The sequence below is a fragment of the Hippocampus comes genome, unplaced genomic scaffold (assembly GCF_001891065.2).
Source record: "Hippocampus comes isolate QL1 unplaced genomic scaffold, H_comes_QL1_v1.1 scaffold185, whole genome shotgun sequence".
In the NCBI taxonomy this organism is placed as follows: domain Eukaryota; kingdom Metazoa; phylum Chordata; class Actinopteri; order Syngnathiformes; family Syngnathidae; genus Hippocampus; species Hippocampus comes.
Genome location: NW_017805931.1, coordinates 46538 through 69996, shown reverse-complemented (window position 1 = coordinate 69996; position 23459 = coordinate 46538). Strand labels below are relative to the sequence as shown.

At 54.0% G+C, this 23459-nt stretch overlaps 3 protein-coding genes across 4 annotated transcripts in view; 2 read left to right on the top strand and 1 right to left on the bottom strand.

Annotated features, from left to right (window-relative positions):
- Positions 1–106: 106 nt before the first annotated feature.
- On the bottom strand, positions 107–18495 carry nrn1a (neuritin 1a). Its single transcript, XM_019890055.1, has 5 exons — positions 18315–18495; positions 17448–17510; positions 5566–6028; positions 3450–3597; positions 107–2086 (listed from the first exon to the last, which is right to left on the bottom strand). Exons 3-5 carry the CDS (start codon positions 5603–5605, stop codon positions 1858–1860), a joined length of 417 nt encoding a protein of 138 aa, XP_019745614.1. The 5' UTR covers positions 5606–6028; positions 17448–17510; positions 18315–18495; the 3' UTR covers positions 107–1857.
- LOC109527857 (coagulation factor XIII A chain) lies at positions 7358–14882 on the top strand. Of its 2 annotated transcripts, none has more exons than XM_019890002.1 (17): positions 7358–7549; positions 8168–8220; positions 8309–8594; positions 9035–9283; positions 9374–9492; positions 9559–9666; positions 10058–10232; positions 10542–10680; positions 10812–10915; positions 11197–11285; positions 11388–11541; positions 11616–11731; positions 12614–12779; positions 12840–12994; positions 13072–13208; positions 13274–13379; positions 14252–14882. In XM_019890002.1, exons 2-17 carry the CDS (start codon positions 8191–8193, stop codon positions 14306–14308), a joined length of 2190 nt encoding a protein of 729 aa, XP_019745561.1. In that variant the 5' UTR covers positions 7358–7549; positions 8168–8190; the 3' UTR covers positions 14309–14882. The 2 variants fall into 2 exon arrangements, with proteins under 2 accessions (XP_019745561.1, XP_019745560.1); XM_019890001.1 differs by having other exon boundaries at positions 12608–12779.
- A 114-nt stretch (positions 18496–18609) lies between the features above and the next one.
- rreb1a (ras responsive element binding protein 1a) overlaps positions 18610–23459 on the top strand; it is a 24390-nt gene continuing 19540 nt past the window's right edge. The window contains 1 exon segment of the mRNA XM_019890062.1: positions 18610–19193. The gene's annotated coding sequence lies outside the window, so the exon portion shown is untranslated.

Genomic DNA, 23459 nt, shown 5'->3' with positions numbered 1-23459 from the left:
TGCGTGTTGTCGGTGTGTGTGTGTGTGTGTGTGTGTGTGAGTGTGTGTGTGTGTGTGTGTGTGTGTGTGAGAGAGAGAGAGAGAGAGATGGAGTGACGTCCCAGACTTCCTTTCAAACAGTCGTGTTTTATTTCGCACTAAATATTCTTTTCTGAAATTTCTATGTTCATTATAAGTGGAATAAAGTTTTGATGATAAATCTTATTTTGTCTTTCTCGGAAGAACATCATAAATCCTTGTAAATTCTTTTGATGATTTTTGGAATGATTTGTAAAAATTGCGAGCAAACAAACAGAAATCAACAGAGATACGAATACGTCATTATAATTATTGTGATTATTATTCAACGTTATTACTTGTTATTTATTGGAGCACAACAGTCTTGATGAATGCTTATTGATCGGTCGGTTGACGAGACCAACACTGGCCATGATGTCGTGGTGGTATTGCTCTTTTGTTTTTCTATTTTTGCCGCCATCACAAACGTAACAACGTTAACGCTAAACTTTCTACTCACGTACCAAAAAAAAAAAAAAAAAAAAATTCAGGAAACCAGCACAAAGGAAATTTCAAACCTCGCTTCAAAAAGTCTTTGCTAAATGATGAGGAACCTGCAAGCACACGGGCCGGGGACTCAACGCGGGGACGCTAAAGCACTCAAATGTTAGAACGCAAAACATTGAAACGCTAAAATGTTAAAACAATGAAAAGGGAAAAAAAAACGTCAAAACTCTGAAAACAGTCAACGGTAAAATGCTGGAATGCTAAAACGTAAACACTAAACATGAAAAAACAAAAATGTTAACATGCAACATGTTAAAGTGTATTAGCACGCAAAACATAAGAACCCTAAACGTTAAAACACGACAAGGTTAAAATGCGAAAATGTGAAGAATTCAAACCTTCATCCACCGCCTGGACACCACAAAGCGACCATGAGCCAAATGCTATCAGCTGACGCACGACAAGAGCTGTGCTAAAGGTCACACGTTGCCCTCCTCGGGTCAACACTCAGCTGCAGCCGAGACCGTTAGCCACGCAAATCCTCGACAAAGTGTTGAACCCCAACTTAGCCGCATTGAGAAAACTCATCCGCAAAGACATTCGTTGGCGCAAGTCCACTCTGGTTAGCATGAGCCCACGTTATCGCAAAGGTTTGGATTCGCAGCGCTACGCTAAATGGCGTGTAGCGCCAGGCCCACGTTTGTGCTCATGTCCTAAAAAGGCTGAGGAGGTGACGTCACGCAAGGCGGCAACACTCACTTCCAGTCCATGGGCGTCCACAAACTTTGGCTGTTTTGGGAATCAACAAAGGGCCACTGAAAAAAAAAACAACAACAACAAAAAAAAAACGCCGTTCTACAGAGCAGTCGGGTGCGGGCGAAGACCTCGGAACTTGGGCTAACCGATGTTCAAGTGCCAAACATGATGGCGCCAAAACATGAAAAGAGCGAAAGATTCAAATGCTGACTGGCTGGAATGTTGAAGCTCTTCAAATTGGCAACAGCGGAAGGTCCCAGAAGCGCCTTTCCACAAACCGGGGTGGGATTCCCAACACAGCCAAAGAAGGGAGAGAGAGAAAAAGCTAGCTCGTAAGCTAGCTGCTAAAACGATATTGCAGGGGGGGACAATTTGCTGCTTTCGGGAGGGGAACGTTGTGCCCGCCCGGCGCCCGCTCAAGCGACGACACCATTTTGAAAAAGTCCTCCGACGTCTCAACCGAATGTCCTCGAAGTTTCACCAAGCGTCATGACGGGTGGCCGGGTTGGACCAAGCGCCGAGTCGAGGGCAAACGCGGGGCTGCGCTTTCCACTTTTTGGGAGGTCGGGGGGGATTCCGGTTGAGTGGGCGTCTCTCTTAATAAAGGGCCAGCAGCCAGGTCAGCAGGCTGGGCAGCAGGACCAGGAAGGCCCCCGCCGGGCCCCGCCCGGAGGGGGCGCCGTTTCCCCCGCCGCAAAGTTCAAACAAACTCCCGCGAAAATCCAGACTGCGAGATTCTTTCTTGAGTTTCTCCCAAAGGTCGCTGGCGCCTTCCTGGCAGTCGGACAACGCCGTGCTGGCGCACGAGTGGAAGTCGTCCCAGTAGCTGTCGGGGAACAAGCACAAGGGGCAGAAAACAAAACAAAAAGTGACATGGTTTCCATATGCAAAGTGCGCTCTTTTGTGTGTGTTTTGTGTGTGTGTGTGTGTGTCGACCAAAAAGCGGGTCAACGTCACCAGGAAAGTGGCAACGGCATCAGAAGGGAACGACAAGAAAAGACAACTCGTTTTGCGATGAAAGGCATTTTGGGCAAAGGTGTTGCGTGTCAACGCTTCAGCGTTTGGACGTTTTCCACTTTCAAGGTTGTTTGAACACGTTTGCCTTTTGAGCGGCCCTTTTGGAACAAAGTCCAATCTTTTCTTTTGTCCAACGCTCTTGTAAGATTGCCACTTGACCCTCCAAAACCCTACACCACAGAGCGTGTGTGTGTACATTGTCGAGAAGGCCTTGTTTTTTTTTTTTCCGGGGAAAGAGGGCCGCAGCGCCGCGCGAGAGCAACGAGGCGCGCGATCGCCGCGTGCCCTCTGACCCGGCCGTGTTCACGCTCCCAATTAGCGCACCCGCGCGCGTGTGCGAGGAGGCGTGTTAACCGCTTCCACCCGCCACGCCCCCTCCCCGCTGCGATCAAGCTGAAATATTGCCGCGCGGGGGGCGCGGGTGCCTGCGCCATCTGGAGTGGGCGTGTCGCCCTCATCAAAGTGTGTTTAAGTGCGGCGGAGGACACAAAACTCCGCCCCCACGCGTGTCTTGCGCAAACATTTGGCCTTTGAAGCCGCAGGGGGCGGAGCTCATCTCCACGGCCGATTAGCGGCCTTCGCGGGTCCAAGCGTCACGCCCCCGTTTGCGCAAGACGACGCTCCCGTGCAACGAGTTGGCGCCACCATCTCGACCAACACGCAGCCGAGAAAAAGCTCCGAGGTTTGCGGGAGTGAAATGCCCAAAACAAAGCGCTGCGCCCGGACCGCGCGCTTGCCGGCACGTTTCTCGCCAATGGCTCGCACCTGCAAGCTTTGCGCTTCGATCCTTGCTGAAGCCGCCGCCATGTGAGGTTGGGCGCAAAGCCAAGCGCTTTGCTTTCCATCAAATGCGCGTCTTTGGACTCCAATGCTGACATTGGAGGCGCACTCGCGGGCGCCTGACGGATTGACGACCGCTTTGACCTCGGATGACCTTGTTGAACATTTCCCCAATTTCCATGAAAGCGGACGGACGGTCCCGGCTTTTTTTTCTTTTGCCTTTGACAAGGAGACATTTGCGACGACCCGCTCGCGCTTTGGAAAACAACGAGCGGGCTTCCGCCGGGGGGAATCTTCCTCAATTTGGCGATCGCTGGAAAAGCGCTCGGCCAGATGAATGGCTGAGAAGGCGTGCTCGGCGCTGGCGCGGCCGCCCCGCGCGCGACTCTTACGTGCAGATCTTGTGCAGGTTCTGCTGGTCGTCGAGGTCGGCGGGGTAGTTGGCCATGTTGTCCCCCAGCTGCAGCAAACAGTCGGAAAAGCCTTTGAAGACGGCGTCACAGCGGGCGGAGCTCACCAGCGCCGACTGCGGCAGCCAACCTGAGCCCGGGCGAGAGAACAACAACGGCGCCGGCGTTACACCGAGTCGTGTCGACGACGCCGAGACCGCGCGTCGCCTGATGCCGGCGCGTCTCTCGATCCCGGCGGTCGCACGTGGCCGGAAAACCACGAAAGACAAAAAGCGCCTCCACACCCCCACCCGCCCCAACAAACGACGACAACCGCTCGGGGGGCGTATTTTGCCTCCCCAATTCGGGGAAGGCCTTCCTTTTCCTTTTCGACAACATCTTGGTGCTTCGAGGGCCAAATCCCAGGTGTTCTGATTTTGATTGATTTATTTTTTTGGGGAGCGGGGGGGGGGGACACTTGGCTGCAGGCTCAATGCGGAAGTGACGACGCGGCACGCAGGCCTGGGCCAGGCTCCGAAGGAAAATGTTGCGGCCAGTCCAGCTCTCAGTTCGCACCGGAACCTTCTTGGAGCCTTGGCGACATTCCAACACTTGAGGCCTTGTGATTTCATTCCAATCATCTCGCCCGTGAATCGAAATGCTTCAAAAGAAGCTGAGCCTTGGTCACATTGAAAGCGAGGCAACACGAGATGATCTGCCACCATTGGACAATCTTCAACGGAAGAGAGCTTCGAGTGGATTTTGTTCCCGCAAAAAAAAATGATGAATGAGGAGCGGATGACGTCACTTGACGTCATGCTGCAGCATTCGGGTTTTTTTGGGGGGGGTTTTTTGGCCGTTTCTCTTTCAAAAAAGAAAAAAGTCCCCGCGTGGGTTTGTCTCGTTTGTGCACTTTGATTGGCGTATTTGCCACACGTTGCTTTGCTGTCTCTTTTTCGTTGGCTTTGGCTTTTCCTTTCAGCGCGCCTCACGCGCAAACTCGCGCGTTCCTGCAGTGCGTGCGTTCGACACGCCCACCCCACGCGCGCGCGCGCGCGCACAGGCAAAGAAAGCGGACGCGCGTTGCCATTTCGTCTTCTTGCCACGAAATCCCCGCAGCCCCCAAAAAAGAAATCAAAGTCTGTCACATGAAATCAATGTTTTCAGAACCAGTCGGAATCACGACGCTGAGGATCACGATAATAATTGATGAAATAAAATTGGCTAAGTTCGGTCATCATAATCATGCTAACAATAAAGGAGGCGATATCAAAAGATGAAGGGATGGAAGAAACAGAAAGACCGAGGTGCTCGCGCGCGCTTCCGAAGAAGAAAAGCGTGCTCAGTCTTTGGCACGCGCGCGCACACCTCCACGCATCGCTCTTATGCAACAATTACAACGAGGTTCATGAAAAAAACTATTTGGAAAAAAAAAAGAAGACGACTGGTGCAGTCCACATATTAGACGGAGCCCGCCAGGCACGCATTCTGCGGGAAGGCGCGCGCACGGCTAAAAATGACATCATTTTTTTCGCCTAATTGGTTTTTACCATTCTTTTGGTTTTTTTTTTTTTGTTTTTTTTAAGACACTATAACAAAACGGGAGTATTATTGCAACGAAAAGCGAGGCCTCGGCGTTGAGTGCGCAACGTTTTTGAGAAAGAGAGCGCGCTCTCTCTCTCTCTCTCTTTCTCTCTCTCACACACACACACACACACACACACACTCAGGCGCGCGCGCAAACGAACATTTAAGTCTCACGCGCAAAAGGCCACTTTGGCACAAATAAAGGAGGAAGAGGAGCAAGATGAAGACGAGGAGGAGGAAGATGGCAAGGGGGTAGGGATCCCCCTTTTTGGCGCACCCGGTCGTGCTCACGTGACAGAAATCAAAGGAGCTCACGAGAGCAAATGAATAAATGTCTATTTTGGGGTGGATGCGAAAACAATGAAACGGACGCGTGCACTTTCCGCCGCGAGTCACGTGCCAGCAGTACAAAGTGAGGGGCTGCAAATAAATCCCAAACGGAACAACCGTCGTTCGTGAAGAACAATCACCGTCGATGAGGACGACGACGACGACGAGTTTCAAAAACGTCCTTTCGGCGGCCGCAACTCACCAAAGTGAAGCACCAGCACGAGCGCGAGGGTTCCCGCCATCCTCGGTGGACGTGCACGTAGGCACGCACGCACGCAGGCCCGCACGCACGGACTAACGCCGCAGAGGAGGCGCGCATGCCCGCAAAGTCACACGCACGTACACGCTCCTCCTCCTCCTCCTCCGTGGCGAGAAAGAGAGAGAACTAGAGAGAGCGAGAGAGGGACTCCTCCTCCTCCTCTTCGTCAACGGAACAACTCCTTCATTCACTTTTTTTTCATCCGGCACTAAAAAAACAATCCTTCGTGAACGTCATCAACATGCCACACTCACGTGATCGGTGAAATGACGTCACGAGTTTGACGTCCATTTGTCTCCGTTCCGAAAGTGTTGCCGGAAAAGCGGTCGAGGTGAGGTGCGACGCCATCAGCTCCAAGTCCCTTTTCAGCGCGTCGCGATTATCCTCGGCTCGATCATCGAGATTGCTACGAAAAAAGGAAACGAAATCAAAGAGAACAGAAAAGAAAGAAAAATGTCACATTTGGGAAAAATCAACTGCTTTTTGGCGTCGTCGTGCAAATGACACACTACACTCTGCGGTGTATGACGTGCTTATCAACCAAGATGATTATTAACATGGTGATCGACGTAAGTTGGACGTCGTAGGTAGCTGAAGCCGTCCGGGGAAGCCATCCGGGGCCTGCGTCGTTGTCGGTGCGCGCGCGGACGGCGTACCTTGTCCTCGAAGGGTCCTCTGGCGCCCTCTGCTGGCGCAAAAGGAAGAAGCAAGAGCAAAAGGACGCGACGCGACAGGAGGAGGGCTTTCTTGGGGTCGCGCTCTCCCAACAGCTGCAGCTGCTCGCGAGGGCGCTTCCACATCAAATACCACCCAACACATCGGACAACACAAAACACAAATACAACCCGAGCAACTTTTCCTCCACGGGCCTTGTCGGGGAAAAAAACACCATTTGCCAGTTTGTCAAGGCTCAAAAGGGCTCTACGGGCAAGGACAATTTGCAAACCCCCCCCCCCCCCCCCAAAAAAAGAAAAAAAAAAACAATTCAAGAATGCCAGTTAGACTTTCCAGCGTTTGCAAATTCCAGAAGAGCAGCAATAATAAACATTGTATCGTTATTGTCTGAAGTTCATGTTTCACGTCCACAAAGGACAATGCGATCTCTGACGTGACCTGCGAGCGGGTCGTCATGGGCCTGACTTTGTCATCTTTGGGCGTCAGCATGGCTCAACTGCTTGACATCTTCATCGTGTGTGTGTGTGTGTGTGTGTGTGTGTGTGTGTGTGCGCGCGTGCGCGTGACTGTTGCTGTGCTGACTGAGCATCCAAAAGGTTTTTTTTTTGTTGTTTGTGTTGGGGCGACCTTCCACTTCCTTCCTCCACTTTCTTCAGTCAAGTTGCACTCTTGCTCATCACTTTGCCCCCCCCCCCGCCCCCACACTTCATTCCATGGCTGTACTTTAGTTGCCAAAGTCATCGCAGGCTTTCCAGATTTTCTCCCAAGCATTTCATGGGCAAAAGCAACCCAACGGGGGCAAATAAAAACCTTTTCATTTGTGAGGCGACAAAGTTGGAGGGCCTGAAGTCGCTCCCCATTGAATCAGGCCCCGACACCGCGATTCCGATCTCTCCATTGCAGGGTTGGGGAACTCCGGAAGGCGCGGCGCGCTGACGACACGCGGGACCTCCGGAGCCCCGATTCCAACCAAGAAGGCAGGCGTGCTCACCGCGGCGGCGGCGCCCCGGATCAACATCCTTCTTGCGCTCGCCCGGCGCACGCGTGACCGTCCCGCAAAACAGGACGTCGGCGACTTGACCTCCGCGGCGGCGGCGTGTCACGACGACCTTTGAGGTCAGAGGAAATGAGAGTTTGGTTTTGGGAAGAAGGAAGCGCTCGCCGCCTCCCGAGGCGCGACAAACAGGAAGTCACTCGGCTACTTAAAGGAGGTTCCGTGTGTCGCGGTCACAACGCTGCCTCCTACACGCAGGTAAGACACGCGCTCACACGCCTCGGCCTCTTATTCGCCGGCTGTTCCGCCCTAAACGTGACCCCTCTCCAAACGGGGAGCGGGGCTCTTCTGGGAAGCTTTTCATTCCAATCCACGGCAATCCGCACGAGCGGAGGTCGCGGACAAGTCACGTGACCGTGCACTCATCGTTTGGAGACCTTGTTGAATTTCAAATTGCCCAGATGTCAGCCTCTCAACGGGAAATCTGCAGCCCGAGTCTTGGGCCGGTGGCGAATCCCCGTCCGGGACACTTGCAACCCTCTCACCTCAACCTTGGAAAAGCTTTGGCAACATTTTCGCCACCCTCTCGCTAACATGACCAAAGCCAGGAACTGAATGGTTGTCGCTCGTTTGCCTGCGCGTTCCCCGACACCGCGATTCCGATTTCTCCATTGCATGATTGACCGGGCCACCGATTGTCAACGCGGCGCCCGGTCCGGGGTGTACCCCGCCTCGGGCCTGCTCCAAGCCAGCTCGGATAAAAGACCAGGCTCAAAGTTCGAGAAAACGGAGAGCGGGATACAGCGTCGCTCGCGCTTTCCATCTCACGTGCTGTCTTTTCTGTGCTCTTGGTTTTTTTTTTTTTTTTTTGCTCAGCTGACGATCCATCCGCGGCCGCCATGGACACGACGGGGCGCTACAACGAGGCGGTGAGTGTGAGGCAGCGGCCCCGAAAGCCGGGCGTTTCAATTTACGCCGGCGTCGCGCGCCGTAACAGAAAGCCGAATGTCACCGCAGCCGTCCACCAGCAACCTGGGGAACGACGAAGACGATTTCCCGTTATTCGAAGCTTTCCACGAGGACGACAAAGTGTTTGACGACGACCCCGACCCCCGAGGCTGGCGCGAGTCGCTCCGGGTGGTGGAAGTCAACACGTGCAGGGACATCAACATGCCCAAGCACCGGACGCAGGCCTACGACACCGAGTACCTGGTGATCCGCCGGGGGCAAGAGTTCGTGCTGCGCGTCACCTTTTCCCGACCCGTCACCCCCAGGGACAAGTTCAAGCTGGAGTTCCTGATCGGTGCGTCCGAGCCCGTTTCCGCACCTTTCTCTCACCGCCCCGGTCACGTCGCTTGATTTAAGTGGCCCATTGTCGCATGCGTGACCCGCTTTGGCTGAAATTCAGGAGACTCGATTGCACGTGAACGACGTGACTTGACGAGTCCGGCCGCTTTGCATTTTCAGCATGGCGTGCCCTTTTGTTTTTTTTGGGAACGGTTTGAAGATGATTCCGTGGCGGCGCGAGGGCTATGTTTCTGATAACGGGGGGTAAAAATGACAATGGCAAGGCGCGAGGTTTTTAACTCCGAGGTAGGAGGCGTCAAAGTTTCACCGTCACCGCAAAACCCGCACCGAGCGCTCACAGACGGCGCAGGGACGCCGACTTGGACGGGCGGCGCTAACTTGAGACTTGGGTGAAAGTTGAGGACTCAGGCCGCCGGCGACGTCCTCCGTCCTCAGGTTCCAGGGCCTCGGTCCGTCGGCGCACCCTGGAGGAGGCGACCTTCGGCACGCGGCGCAGGGGTCGCTGGCCGGGTCGCATCGTGGAGTCCCAGGGCTCGTGGCTGCTGTTGGGAATCACGCCGCAGGCCGACACCATCGTGGGCAAGTTCCGCATGTACGTCACCATCGTGACCACAAGAGGGCTGCAGCGCACCAAGAGGGACCCGGACACCGACTGTTACATTCTCTTCAACTGCTGGAATAGCGGTGGGTGAGCGCGGCGCAGCGCATCAAATCTTTGCCCGCCTCCCTCCCTCCCTTCCTCGGATCGGTGAGGTTTTCTGTGCCGGTCCGCAGAGGACTCCGTGTACTATCCGGATGACGAAGGACGGCAGGAGTACGTTCTGAGCGACGTGGGCGCCATCTACATGGGCTCCAAAGAAACGTTACTCAGTCGCGACTGGGTCTTCGGACAGGTGCGTTCCCGCACGCGCCGACGGGCCTCCGGGCCAACAGATAACAGCTGACGCATCCTTTCACAGTTTGATCGCGGCATCCTGGACGCGTGCATTTACATCCTGGACGCATCCCGCATGCCCATCAGGAACCGCGGCGACGCCATTAAAATGGTCCGCAAAGGTTCCGCCTTGGTGAGCCCCGAGCGCTCTTCTCTCGTTGCTCGGCCAACGGGAAGGCTTTCTTCTTTTCCAGCCGCTTTCGCGTCCCGACTTCTCCTTCGTTCCCTGTTGCGGCGTGGCCACTCCTCCTCTCCCATTGGCTCCTGTCCTCCCGCCTTTTTCGCCGTAACTGCGGCTGTGGGAGATCTCCTGCTCGGTCTTCCTCCTCTTTGCCTCCGATGCGGCGGCTCCCATTTCCAGCATCCTTCCAGCGGCGCATTCTATGTCCGTCGAATCCATCGCCGCGTCTGATCTTATTCCTCATCCCGTCCGTTCCGGCGACTCCCAAAGAAACGCTCGGCGAGGTGTCCGGTCTCTCTGTCTCTGTCTCCCAACACCGCTCTGTCCGCCTTCCCCTTCGCAGATCAACTCCCAGGACGAAGACGGCGTCCTGGTGGGCAACTGGAGCGAGAACTTTTCCGGGGGCACGGCGCCCACCCTGTGGACGGGCAGCGTGAATATCCTGCTGCAGTACGCCAACACGGGCAGCCCCGTGCGCTACGGCCAGTGCTGGGTGTTCGCCGGAGTCTTCAACACCTGTAAGACTCACGCCTCGACGCGCTCGAGTGCGCACAACGGCGTCGAAACGATGACCTTTGGGGAAAAGTAGAAGCGCTCATTCGACCCCTCGACTTTGTGTCGGGATGTCAAGGTCAAAAAGTACGGACGGTCAAATGGACTCGAGTCCAAAGTGAAAATTGAAGTCCCGATAGAGTTTTTCCGCCGTATTCGTCGCCCACGATTTCGTTCGGTCAAGATCTCATCCGCAGTTCGCCGTCCTTCAAAATCTCTCGTCACGGGTCCGGCGACTGCCGCCGCGGTCGTGACGATCGGCGTTCTTTTGGCAGTCCTGCGCTGCCTGGGCATCCCGGCCAGAGTCATCTCCAACTTCAACTCGGCTCACGACAACAACGGCAACCTGAAGATCGAACTCATCTTCAAGTCCGACGGATCCGCGGATGAGCGCAACACACACGACTCCATCTGGTGGGTCCCCACGCGCGCGCTCGCTCGCCGTCGCCGCCACGGATGTCGCAAAGAGGAGTGAGCCGCTCCGGATGTTGTCTGTGCGTTGCGTCGGCGCGTTTGCGGTCCTGACGGTCAAGGTGTCCGCGCAGGAACTACCACTGCTGGAACGAGGTCTACATGAAGCGTCCCGACCTGCCCCCCCGACTGAGCGGCTGGCAGGTGGTGGACGCCACCCCGCAGGAGACCAGCGACGGTACGTGGGGCGCGACGGCGGCTCGCGCGCTCGGGTCGCGTGCCGCGGACTTGATTCCGCTCAGTTCAAGAGCGATTGGCAACTACGGAGAGACTCCACCCGGTTTGGAGTCTTCATGAATCTTCACTTGACTTGACGTGGCCGTACGCGATTCGCCGAGTTTTAGCTGTCCGCCTTTTGGAGATAGCGGGCCCTTTTTCAGGAGTCACTTGGCGCTTGCTTGAAAGTGCAAGCTGAATAGCGGAGTCTCCCTTAACGGTGACGTCCTCCCACCCGCGCAGGCCTCTACCGCTGCGGCCCCGCCTCGGTGCTCGCCATCAAGGAGGGTCAGGTGGGCCACTCCTACGACGCCCCCTTCATTTTCGCCGAGGTCAGCCGCCGAGCCTGGGCGCACCGCTTCCCGTGTCTTCCGGTGGTTAACGTCAGCCTATGTCCCCCCCCCCCCCAAATACATATATATAAAAACCCGCAGGTGAACAGCGACGTCCACTACTTGACGCGGGACAAATACGGCAATGTGATCTCGGTCTACGTGGACAAGACCCTGGTGGGAAGGGGACTCTTCACCAAGCACATCCTGGCGGACACCCCGGACGAGGTCACGTCCACGTACAAGCACCCCGAAGGTGACGGCGTCGCCGTTCCGAGCGCGGCCACCTCCCCCGGCCCGACTCAAACGTACCCGCGTATGCGTGTGTAGGAAGTCCCGATGAGGCCAAGGCAATGGTGACCGCGCAAGGCTTCGGTCTGGAGAGGGATGACGCCGGAGCAGGCGAAGCAGATTCTCAGATCACCTGCTCACTCTCCACTGAAGAGGTGTCCTCACGCCTCCGCGTGTCACAATACGCGTCCTCGTGTCTTGACGCGACCTTATCTTTCTCTCCAGATGGCCACGGGTCACGCGCCTTCACGCGTCTTTGTATGCGTCCTCATCCGCCCTTTGATCCGCACGCGTCTCTTGGCGTTTGTCGTCTTCACGTGTCCTCACGTCTTCCCTTTTGCCGTGTCTTCTCGTCCTCATTTCTGCATGCGTTCGTCTCCTTGTGCCTTCATGGGTCTTCTTTTGCTCAGTGGCGCTCAGGTTTGTTTGGCGATCCTCATGTGGGTGCGCGTGCGGCAGGGTGTTTTTTCCCTTTCTCCATACGTGTCCTCTTTCACACACGTCGTACGTGCCGGCACTAGTCTGAAGCGATCCCTTGATCACTCCTGCATTTGTGGAAGAAGAATGGAAGCGTCCCGGTTCATCTTGGCGAGGAGGCCGCCACGTGGGGCCAACTCTTTCTCGGCTGTGCCGACAGAAGAGAGTCGCCCGCGACCGCGGCGCTCAGTTGAAGCGCGTCGGCTGCCGCTCTGCGGACAAGTCCGACTTTTGCCGGTGCGATACGATCGCTCTGCGCCCGCGCCGCGTGTGAGTTGGAGTTGCGTGAAGCACCGACTTTGAGCGTGGCAAATATCTTGCGAAAAAGTCTCATGACAAACGCTCTTGAACGCGCTGCAACGACGTCAGCTGCAAAGGTGCTGCGAGTGCGTCAGGAGTCATTTCTGCTTGTTGACTTCCTTACTGGATGATCCGTGGCTGGAGGACCTTTGAAAAGAAGTCGGCCGGAGTGCGAAGCCAAGCCAGCAGATGCGATGTTTAAAAGACCTCCACTTTTTTTTTTTTAAAGCAAAGCCTTTCATTTGTGTCCCGAGGGTCAGGTGGAGCTTGGCAAGGACGTGGACCTGGTGGTGGAGTTCCAGAGCAAGAGCGACACGGCCCAAACGGTCAAAGCGCTGGTGACGTGCGCCGTTATCTTCTACACGGGCGTGCTGTCCAATCGCTTCAAATCGGAGGCCGTGGAGATCACCGTGCCACCCAATAAGAGTGAGTCGCCCCTTTCGATGAGATCAGATCAGAAAGCTCAAGTTGACGACTCGCTTGCAGCCGAGCGCGTGGTGGTGAAGACCAGGGCTCAGGATTACCTGAAGAAGTTGGGCTTCCAGCGCTTCCTGTGCTTCACGCTGGCGGGTCACGGCGACACCGCGTACCTGAACGCCATGAAGGTGGTCTACCTGCAGGCCCCCAACCTCCAGCTCAAGGTAGAGGCCGCTTCTGGACGCGACGCTCCGGCCGAGCGAAACGGGAAGCTGACGCCGGTGCGCTTGCGGCCCCGCAGGTGAGCGGCATTCAAGCGGTCGGACAGGACATGTTTGTCAACGTCTCCTTCGTCAACACCTTCACCTTCCCTCTCCACAACATCACCTTGGCCATAGAGGGCCCCCGAACCATGACCAACAGGAAACGCTTCTACAAGTATGCGCGTCCGCTGCCGTCGGGGCGCGCCTGTGTCTTGACGCGCGCGTGGGTGTGCGTTTCAGCATCCTCCAACCTCAAGCCTCCTTCAACTGGAAGGAATCCTTCATCCCGCAAATAACCGGAAAGCGCACCCTGGTGGCCGTCATGTCCAGTGCCAATCTGTGCGAGGTAAAAACAAAACAAAACAAAAAAAAACACGCTTTGCCGTCAACCGCTTGGGCCCTCTGCTTCAACTTCTCCTTTTTTTCTCTGGCACTTCCCATACCCTTGGCTCAGCAAACATATCGTCCGGAATCCTTCGCGGCAGTCAGATTTCAAGCAGCAGGCCGCCGACAACTATTATGCTCCAGAGTTTTATTGAACAAATCCAATAGTTTGATGAAACAAAGTATCGCTGAGCGCCTGGTCTTACTTTCTTGCGAGGTCTCCCCAAAAAGAGGCTTGCCTCCAGCTGTCCATTTGTCACTCCCATTCGGAGCGGACTCGAAAAGAGAACTGAACATTGCATCATGAAACACGGACATTTTCAAAGTAGCCACATGCTTTTGCTCGCGTAATAAGAAAAGACGTACGAACGAGAATGAGCATCAACTCGATGCTCATTCTGAAACTGAGCAAATAAAGTGAACACGGACACCTTCTCTGGGCTCTGTGGGATTCATTGGGGACCTTCTCTGCCTCTACTTCTTTCTCTGAACTACGCGCCATGTCTTCCAGTCAGGCTCGGGGCTGCCTGGCCTATTTTAGCGCACCGTGGTGCTGCACTCCTGACACACTGAGACTGGCAAGTCCGAAATGTCCGTGCAGGCTTCAAATGAAATCTGACATTTTTTTTTTTTTAAATGACAACAACCCACAATTTTTTTTTTAAGAGAGAGAGAGAGAGAGACTTTCCTTTCACTTTGAGAACAGGTGAATGCCAATGATGTGATTCTCCCATCAGCGTTGGTGTTTGCTTTGTTTGATACATCTGGACGCATCAAGACCCCTTTGTCGTGTCCCCACTTGCATCAACGTCCACATGTTGTCTCTTCTTGCAGATTTGGGGAAAGGTTGACTTCATCGTTGAGGAAAAGCTCAAGGGCGAGGAAGACTGAAGCGGGCCACGTTCGCTTGGATCCGATGAGTCTCTTTCACACAATCACCAAGAATGAACGATGACGGCAAATCCATTTTTGATCAGGCTGCCAATGAGACGGGAATGCCGAGCGTGGCTGCGAGTTTCTGCTTTTTGGGGAGTTCCGATGACGGCTGCTGGAGAAATTGCCTTGTTTTTTGTGTGTGTGTGTGTGTGTGTGTGTCAGCAAAAAGGGCCTCTTTGCTCGGGAGGTTTTCTTTCCCCGCATTGGAGCAAAACAGTCCAATGCGCCGATTTGTCGACATATCTCCTCGACCCTTTCGTTTCAGCTTCTACTCTTCTCCGATTGGCCGCCCTCCAAAACGGAAACGGCCACCCAAATCAATGGCCGTGACCTTTCCAAGGGCGGCGACACTCGACTTGCGCAGCCGAAGAGGAACCGCAGGATTGACCGCAGGAGCTCGTGTCCATCGCTCATCAATCCCACTTGTCACGTTGCTAATCAATCCAACCAGACGATTGTTTCTCTCTTCAGCCATTTGTTGTAGTGCATTCCTCGCTCACCTACTAACAATAAAGCAAAGTCAAAAGCACTCACGGCGTCTGCGAGCACGAGCATCACGATTACCGCTGTCATTTTATATTGACCGTGGCGACCGTCGCGTTGTTCGTCGTGACGTGCGGTGAGCGGTCCCCCGTTTGTCGACATGGGCCCCGACATATCGGTGGCCTCCCTGTGCCCCGAGACCGACTGCGGTGAGGTGAAGCGCCTTTGGAGTGCAACACGGTGCTCCCTAGCGGCCGCACGCGTCACTACACGCGGGGCAGGTCCGAGTTGGGGACGGAGCGGTCTGTCCAAGTGGCAAATCCAGGTCCGGAGAGTCCAAAGTCTGCCACGGTTTGGTCGTGGTATTTGGCTCAAGGCAAAGTGTGGCAGGTTTTCAACACGCTGGACCCGCATTTGGCGATACGCCCCAAGCTTCCGGTTGATGGGCAGCTCGGGGCGGGGGTGGGGAGCGGAGACACGCTTGCCGCTTCTTTAAGCAGCGCACAAGCGCGAGTTGGCCGGCAGGCAAACAAGCACGAGCTCCGAATGACGACGGGAAACCGGTTTTGCGGGGCCCTCCCCCTCTCGCGCCCGCCGGCCGCAGCTGGAGATGTCTGTCGTGTCATCCCGATGCCGCAAACAGGTGGCGCTGTCACGTCAACGCCGCGCTCCGGTGGAGGCCCCAGACGAGTTGGAGGAGGAGCAGGCCAGGGCACGGCGGGGCACATTTTAGACACCCTCCACGTAGCGCACGAGAGAGTGGCAGAGCTTATTCGCGTTCACAGAAACGGACAAAACCGAAAGGAGGCTTTTGTTCCTGAAGAAAAATGAGAGCCATTTGGGAAAGAACAAAAGCAATCGTTTTAGATGGGTCTTTTTTGGAGGAGGGGAGGCGTGGGGGGTCTAAAAAGTGGAAAGTCGGGGCTCTGGAACTTGAAGGCGGCCGTGGACGGGGAGCAATTCCCGGCAGCCGCGAGCTCCTCCCGGCCTCGGTGTGAATGGATGAATCCAGGCCATTGCGGCCGATGCTTGGCTCCTCCGCGACATCTCCGTGGCGACCGGCCAATAAATAACATGGCACACTTTGTGCTGCCGGAGACGCAACTTTGTGTCCTCGCCGCTCGGTCCCAGACGCTTGCCTGGCGGGGGCCGAAGAACTGGCCCGCTCAGAGTTAGCGCGCCTAAGAAAGGAACGCCACGGCCGAAAACCAAACCTTTTGAACGCTTGATTGGCCTCTGGGAGAAAGAGGAGCAAAATTTGTTTGGAATGATGTCACGGGCAAGCGCTCTGTCGAGAAGCAAAGGGGGCACAAAAAGTCGCTTGAAAACAGATTATCGGGCAAGTCAACCTGTTGTGTTGTTTGAAACTGACCCGTTTCCTGCTCTGTTGATCCTCACGCACATCTTCTGTCTGTTGGATGGATGCACATGGAGGACCGAATCCCAATGAACACACATGAGATGGGATTTCTGTGACAAAAACTGGTACAGTCATATTCTCATATTCTCGCCCAGTCCTCAGTCTGTCATCACGAGAAAGAGCAAGAATGACATTGTCAAGTTTGCTCAGTGAAGTCACTTGATTGACAATCACGTCTTGGCTCGCTGGGACGGACGGGGGAAGTCACGCGAACCGCCTCTGAGTGGAGCGCTTCGCATAGAAATGCAAAATGACGAGATTAGCGCCGTCAAGCGGTTCCAAAGGTCGCGACGACGGCCTCATCGCAATCACAATCACAATCGAGCGGCTCAAGCGCGAGGCATGCCGACACACCTTCCCCGTTTCCACCAGTTGGGACTTCCTTGAAGGCATTCGCTTGGCCTGCGCTGGACCAAAATCCACACACCTTCGTGGACACAGTGGACTGCTTTACTTGCTTGAACACTTTTGACTCTTTTTTTTTTTTTTTTGTTTTTTTTAAACAGAGGCTGCAGACCACCAAACCGGGAAGTGAACCACAATCAATTGATGTTTTCTTGCTTTTTCTCCGCTCTCCATTTGAAATCATGTCCCGTTTTTGAATCAGCAAAGGGAAAAATGTTTTGGTTTTTTTTTTCAATCCAATTTTGAGAAAATACAATCTCCAGATTAACCACTGATCAAAATAAAAATGCTTTGCGCCACTGTAATTGGAACATTACAGCGTATCAGAACTACCTTCTGTAATAATAGAGGAAGAAAGAATGAATTGCGTTAACGAGATCGTTTCAATGGGGGTATTATCTTCAATGAATACAGAGAAGTGCATCTTCCTTCTTTTGCATGGTATTTGTTGAACTTTTCTGTATGTGCGCAATGCATCGTGGGAAAAAGTGGGAGGGGCGGAGGAGCCAATTCTTTTCATGTTTTTCTCACCCCATTTTTTTCTGGAAAATATACAGAAGATTTATCAGCATTTTTGGAAAACTGGGTGATTTTTTTTTTTTCAGTGGGGTGGCCCAGTGCCCATCCCCCCTGCATTTGATTTGATCGAGGCCGTCTTTGTTGGCTACTTTTCAAGATGCATTGTGGCACGAAACAAACAAGTCACATCACCACAAAATGACCAAGTCACTCAATTATGAGTGGGGTGTGACTTTGGAGCGCGGCCCTAAACAAACACTGACCTACCTTCATCTTTGTCGTGAACATCAGCGGCGGCCGGCCTTCGTGGAGGAAGCAGGAGGAGGAGGCCTGGAAGGAAGGTGGAAGGCAGCAACGGTGAAAACGTTGAAGCGCAGCGCTCAGACGTTTGCATCATAAATACATCCGCTGCAGTTTAACCAAGAGCGCCGCCCCACTGTCCATGTTGGGAAATTTCTGGATTGGTTACGTTACGTTGATGTCATGACAATTCAATTTTACCACACATACACAACAATCTGGGGCTGTGAATATTGGACGTTAATATTGAAGACTGTCCGCACCACTTCACCAATTTCCGGGACGTATGCACTCGTAACATATCTCAGAGCACAAAGCTTATATCCTAGGACAACCTTATAAGACCCGAGATCGTCGGCTCTTTGTCGTCCTAAAAGGGTGGCAAAAAAAAACAAAAAAACAATTGCCCGATTGTCTTGATGTGTGGACTAAGTCAAGGTTATCACACGCACTAAATGACAGTAGTGAATCAATAAACAAGTTCAATGGGGCATGCTGACAGTCAGATCATCTTGTTTTGGATATTACATGTTTGTATTGAGAAACACTGAAATGATAAAGCAAGTTCAACGTCTACTGCTCCAATTTATAAAGTTGTCTTTGAAGACCATTTCAAGTTAGGCAAATTAATTGCAAACAATGAACAACTAAGTGACAACAATGACTCAGGGAATAAAAGCATAATGGGACATGCAAATATCTGGACTTTATATGTTTAGGTATCGAAGAACAAGTATTTGATATGTGGGATTTCAACAATGACCTTGTTTTCCTTGTTGCCCTGTCAACACACACATACAAAGTCGTTTTTCTACATTCAGGAGCACAGCTCACCTCCCAGGGCTTAAATAATCAGCATTCTCCAATTGAAAGTGGATTTAAATTACTCACAGCTGTGTAAAAGTTGTCAAACAGGAGAAGCTGTGGATTTGGAAGCTACAAGCTAAGCTAAATTGGGCCTGAGCGTTAGCATCTTCCTATTCCACATCCTCTCGCGCAAAGTCTCGCGAGATTTGCACTCCACGGATGCTGCGCTGGCTGGTTTGGGCAAACCCAAGAAACGAGTCGGGCGGGGGGGGGGGGGGGGGAACGGCAGGGGGGGGGAGCGTTTGACGAGAGTCGACTCGTCAAACCACAAAGTTTCAAAGAAGTTGCTGGGCTGCGCGTGCGCGCAAAGGAAGAAGCCTCCCGCGGGCGGGCGCGTGCGCGTGCACAGAGATGCTTGATGGCCACGTCCCCTTGGAGATACACACACACACACACACACACACGTACACACACACATACACACACACAACACGTGATGGGCTTTAGTGTACGGCTTTAGAAACACACACACACACATACACACACACACGGAGGAGGAAGAGGAGGAGAGGCCGACGACTTGAACACACAACAAGCTTCTTCTTCTTCGAGTCTTTTTGACTCGAGTGACTTGCGAGAGATTCGAGCGAGGGAGGGAGGAAGAGGAGGGGGAGGAAAAGGAGGGGGAGGGAGGAAGAGGAGGAGGAGGAGGAGAAGCCGGAGTAAAGTTTGTCCAAGTTTGCACATCCCTTCGGAAACGCCATTTTGATTCGTCTCCTCTTCGGATCAACTTTGCAGCCTCTCCGCCGTCACTGCCTTCATCTTCATCCTCCTCATCCTCTTCATCGTCATCCTCGGCCGCCACGATGTCTCGGCGAAAGCAGCCCAACCCCGACAAAGTCCGCTGTGAGTGTTGCTCTTCTTGTTATTTTTCGGGACACTTGGTTTTGGGCGAGTGTGTGTTGTGTGACTTGTCGGATGCTTGTTGACTTGTTGCCGTGTGCCAAGTCAACTTTAAGATGGCGAGCGAGCACTTTTGCTCCCTCCCCTCGTCGCTTCCTAGTTTGATGCGCATCCAAGCGGTGGAATTCAGCGCGGCTGGCTCCCCTTCCTCCTTCCTTCGTCGCAATTTGAAGCCCATTCGAGCCATTTCGCACTTTCGGAACAAACTTTGGGCAGGGGGCAGTCAGGGGGGGGGGTCGTCGTCGGGAGCCTTTGCCCGCGGGGAGAGTGGCGCGGGTGGGGTCAAAGTGTGCTGGCTGCCGCAGGGGAGCATCCATATCTCGGGTGCACTTTGGTCGGAGCCTCGCTGTTTGCCAGTCAGTTAGTTAGTGGCCATGTGTAAAGCTAGCAGACGCAACCGTCAGGCCAGCGGCAAGCACAGCGCCGGCTTCCTGTCGGCGCCTTCAAAGTAAAGCCACCTGTTGCTTTCGGGCCTGGAGAAACACTCGAACCGTGGCCCGGGCGACTTGTTGAGGGGACTTGAACGTATATTGGGCATGTTTTGGCTTTCGCATAGCATGGATGTCACTCGTCGTGGCTGCTCGGGTTACGTCGTTTCACTCGCATGCGTCATATGACGACGGGCGCTTAGTTTTGCCCAACATCATCCCGTAACAACACCAATATGTTTCCAAGCGCACGTTGGTTCCGAAACGTACCGACGCAAATCACGGAATAGCTTTTCAAGTCCAAATATATGGATGTTGCACCTCTTTCTTCCTGGGCCTCTGTTGTAATTTGGAGGGACGCGCACTGTGCTTCCGCTCACATCGTAGCTAACAGCTGCTGGTTGCACAGTGGTGCGGTGACCTTGCCCAGACAAATTTATCAAGAAAGTCAGCCTCGCTGTCGCGTAAAATTGGTCGAGGCGACGACAAGTCGTCGAATGTCGCCGTTGGGGGCCGAAAACGTCACCTCGGTGGCGCTTTGCTCACTTTTTCGACGCCTCTTCGAGACTTTTTAGCGTCTCCGTTGGCGTGACGCCTGTTGCATCCTCCCCACCCCCCGACCCCAACCGTGTTCCCCACTACCATTTCACGCACGCGCCTATCCCCGTCGTTGACTTTCCACGCTGGTTCGCGCGTGCACGCGACTCTTTCAAGCATCTTGACCGCGGCTAGCGCGTTAGCCGCTTAGCTTAGCTTTGCGCGTAGGAGGATGCTGGCCGTGTATGAGGTGTCATGACGTCACCGCCGTGTCTTATCTGCGTGAGTCAATGATTGACACCTGCAAGAAGTTGGGAAGAACTTTTGGGACCGCCTTCGGGAACTTTGCAGTTAACTTGTTACGACACGACACCGAAATGATGCGCAACCGTGGCGATTGAGGGACTTCTAGTACATTTGTTTTCAAGTTATGTCGTTCAGAAGTTTAGATGTGTTGCAGGAGGGAGGGATGGATGGACCCCGATTTGTGTTTTTGCGGTGCCTGCGGGATGTGATGATGACGATGTAGATGGTGAACATGTGTCCAGATGGTCAAATGACAAATGAAGGGATGCTTCAAATAACACAAGCTAATAATATTTCGGCAAGTCTGCTAATTGTCATTGTAATGGTGATTGAGAGGGAGGTACAACCACCTGCCGGTCATCCAGCGATCATGCGAAGCGTGCGCCACCTTTGCCATCTATTTTCGACCGATACTAACCCAATTCAAAGCATCCTGATGCTGACACAGACTAAAACCTTTTCCAAGTCTTCTGATGCTAAAACACCTGAAGAGATTTGTAGAAGTCACCCCCTGATGTTAATACCCAATGTAGAAGCTCTTCGAATGATGCTAACGTGTTAGCAGACCAGTGAAGAGCCTTCCACTGATGCCGGAACCTGTTAAAAGCCTTCTAGAAGTCCCCCACTGATGTTGAGATGCTTCTCGAATTCTTCCACTGAAGCTAACATATTAGCATTCCGGTGAAGCTCTGATGTCTTGTAGTAAATGCTACTATCCAGTTGGTGTGCATGAAGAGGAAATGCAACTCAGGGAAGCCTGCATTCGAGACTTCATCGACTTATGCCAAAACGTGGAAATGAAAAAAGCCAAACTTTTTACAAGTGGTGCACTCATGTCCCACATTACTTGTGGAATTCCTCCGCCGATGCTAACAGGTTAGCTTCCCCGTCAAGTAAGTCAGCAGAGTTGCGTTCCGCCCCAGGCAGACGCGCATCTGCGCCTCTCGCCGTCTAACTGGCCCATCCACTGCTCTGCGTGTGTGCGCGCACTTTGTCTCTTTTCACATGCGCGCGAGTGGGAGGGAGGAGCGCCAATCAAAACATCAAAGCGCTGGGAATTCCTGGGCGTTGTGGCGACCGGAGGATGCTTCCTCTTGACCGGCCTGGCCGTCATGGCTTCCAAACATGCGGCGTGCACAAAGAGCGTCTTGTGCGCCACCGACGCCTCCTGCATTGTGAGCGCGCGCCTGCATCGCCTGTGGCCACGTTGTTGTTTTGACGACAGCGGATGCTCGCCACGTTCTGACCCTGGTGGCGCTTTATTTGAAAAGAAGCTCCACTTCGGTCACTTGTTCCCACTTGCTCCCCGCGTTGCGTCAAGATGAACTCGGACGTCGTGGAACAATTTGGAACAAGCGGGCGCTCTTTGAAGTCACGATATCGATGACGATACAGGCAGGTGACTTGGGCCGAGAGGCCGAGTGCACTCTGGACTGTTCGCAGGCGACCCGAATACAGTCGAGCGTTGGCGCTCACGTTCACACGAAAGGACCCGTTCATGGAGGCAAACGGGCGAACCCCACACAGGAAGGCTGGAGCCAAGATTCCGACTTATAATAATAACTTTAAGAACTGATGCTTAACCTGTTGATTTTTTTGTGGTTGTTTCTTTTCCCCCCCATCAATCGGACAAAAAACCAAAACCAATTCTAAATTTCCCGGGAATGAAACTGCCATGGCAATCGTTGATTCAGTCACGTTGAACCAATTGAAGTGTTACGTCTCAAACTTTGAGGCGGATACAAACACCGCTCGCCGGCCGGCCGCAAAGAATTCAGCGGGAACGACGACTGTCATTTGAAATTGAAACGAAGGAGGTAACGATGATCCACTGGCCACTCTTTGAGCGGGGACCGGAAACCCCCATACTCGAATATTTCTCTCGCTGCCCTGCGCGTGTGCGCGTTAATGACGTTTCAGTGGGATGCGCGTGTGTCATTGGGGAACAAAGTCAAGCGGCTAATTAAAAGCTTTCACGGTCCCTCTGAGACGCTCACCGTCTCCACATTCAGCTCATGTTAACACACGCACGCACGCATTGATCCACTTGGAGTCTCGTGAGCGCCCCCTACAAGCTCTTTGTCAACCTCTGAAAGGCGCTGACAAAACAAGCGAAGGATAGACGCGAGCCGCCGCTACCGTCTGGTTGTGCGCGCGGCGCTATTTAGAGAGCCGCCTTTTTTTAGATAAGATTAGGTTTCGCCCCCGAGCCCCCCGCCCCCTCCTCCCCAGCGGGTGAGGGAAGATGGCGAGGAGGGAGGGGGAGGAGATAAATGCAAGGTGCAGGCCAAAGTTGAAGACAACATGACTTGCTCGCCGCATCCGCACGCTCGCGCTGCGTTTCCAACTTGCTCCACGCGGCGTGCGCGTGAGCGTTGCAAACGACGAGGAGCGGAGGGGGATTGTCGGGGGTTCAATGCGGGTGGCTGCGCGGGTCCCGTATCGCGACACTTTGGAGCAAACGGCCGGTCGGCGTCCGTCGGCAGCCCGCGCGCTCGCCCTCTCGCGTCTCGAGACCCGTTGCGTAAGCCGCACGCACGTCCGCACGGCGACGGCCGATGCCGGCAGGCTTCCGTTTGGAAGCTTTGAGAAGCCCAAGTCTAAAATATGCCGAACTCTTGTAGCGCCGCCGCTAAAAACTCCCGAGTGCCGAGGCAAAAGTGGCGCGGAAAGGCCAATCGGGAAACAGTGCGGGTCACCCCACGACGTGGGCGCCCTGGCGTTTGCTGTGCTCCTATTTTGGGAAATCTCGGATTGATCCCAGCAACCGAAAGGTTCCGAGCGCTTCCGTTTCCTCCATCAACCTGGGAGCCCAAGCTCCGCCTCTTCCCGTTTCCCTCATCAACACCCCGATGCTGTGAGAGTAGTGAAGGATGAATGACGTTGGCCGTTCCAGCCTGCATAATTATGCATAAGTGGGATTTCGGGGTGGGGGGGG

Coding starts and splice junctions, on each gene's coding strand:
- nrn1a (XM_019890055.1), bottom strand. CDS start 5,605: ATGGCGGGAACCCTCGCGCTCGTGCTGGTGCTTCACTTTG. Junction 3,598..5,565: donor CGTGCTGGTGCTTCACTTTG/GTGAGTTGCGGC, acceptor GCCCGGGCTCAG/GTTGGCTGCCGCAGTCGGCG. Junction 2,087..3,449: donor AACCTGCACAAGATCTGCAC/GTAAGAGTCGCG, acceptor GTTCCCCGACAG/CTACTGGGACGACTTCCACT.
- LOC109527857 (XM_019890001.1), top strand. CDS start 8,191: ATGGACACGACGGGGCGCTACAACGAGGCG. Junction 8,221..8,308: donor CGGGGCGCTACAACGAGGCG/GTGAGTGTGAGG, acceptor ATGTCACCGCAG/CCGTCCACCAGCAACCTGGG. Junction 10,681..10,811: donor AACACACACGACTCCATCTG/GTGGGTCCCCAC, acceptor GTGTCCGCGCAG/GAACTACCACTGCTGGAACG.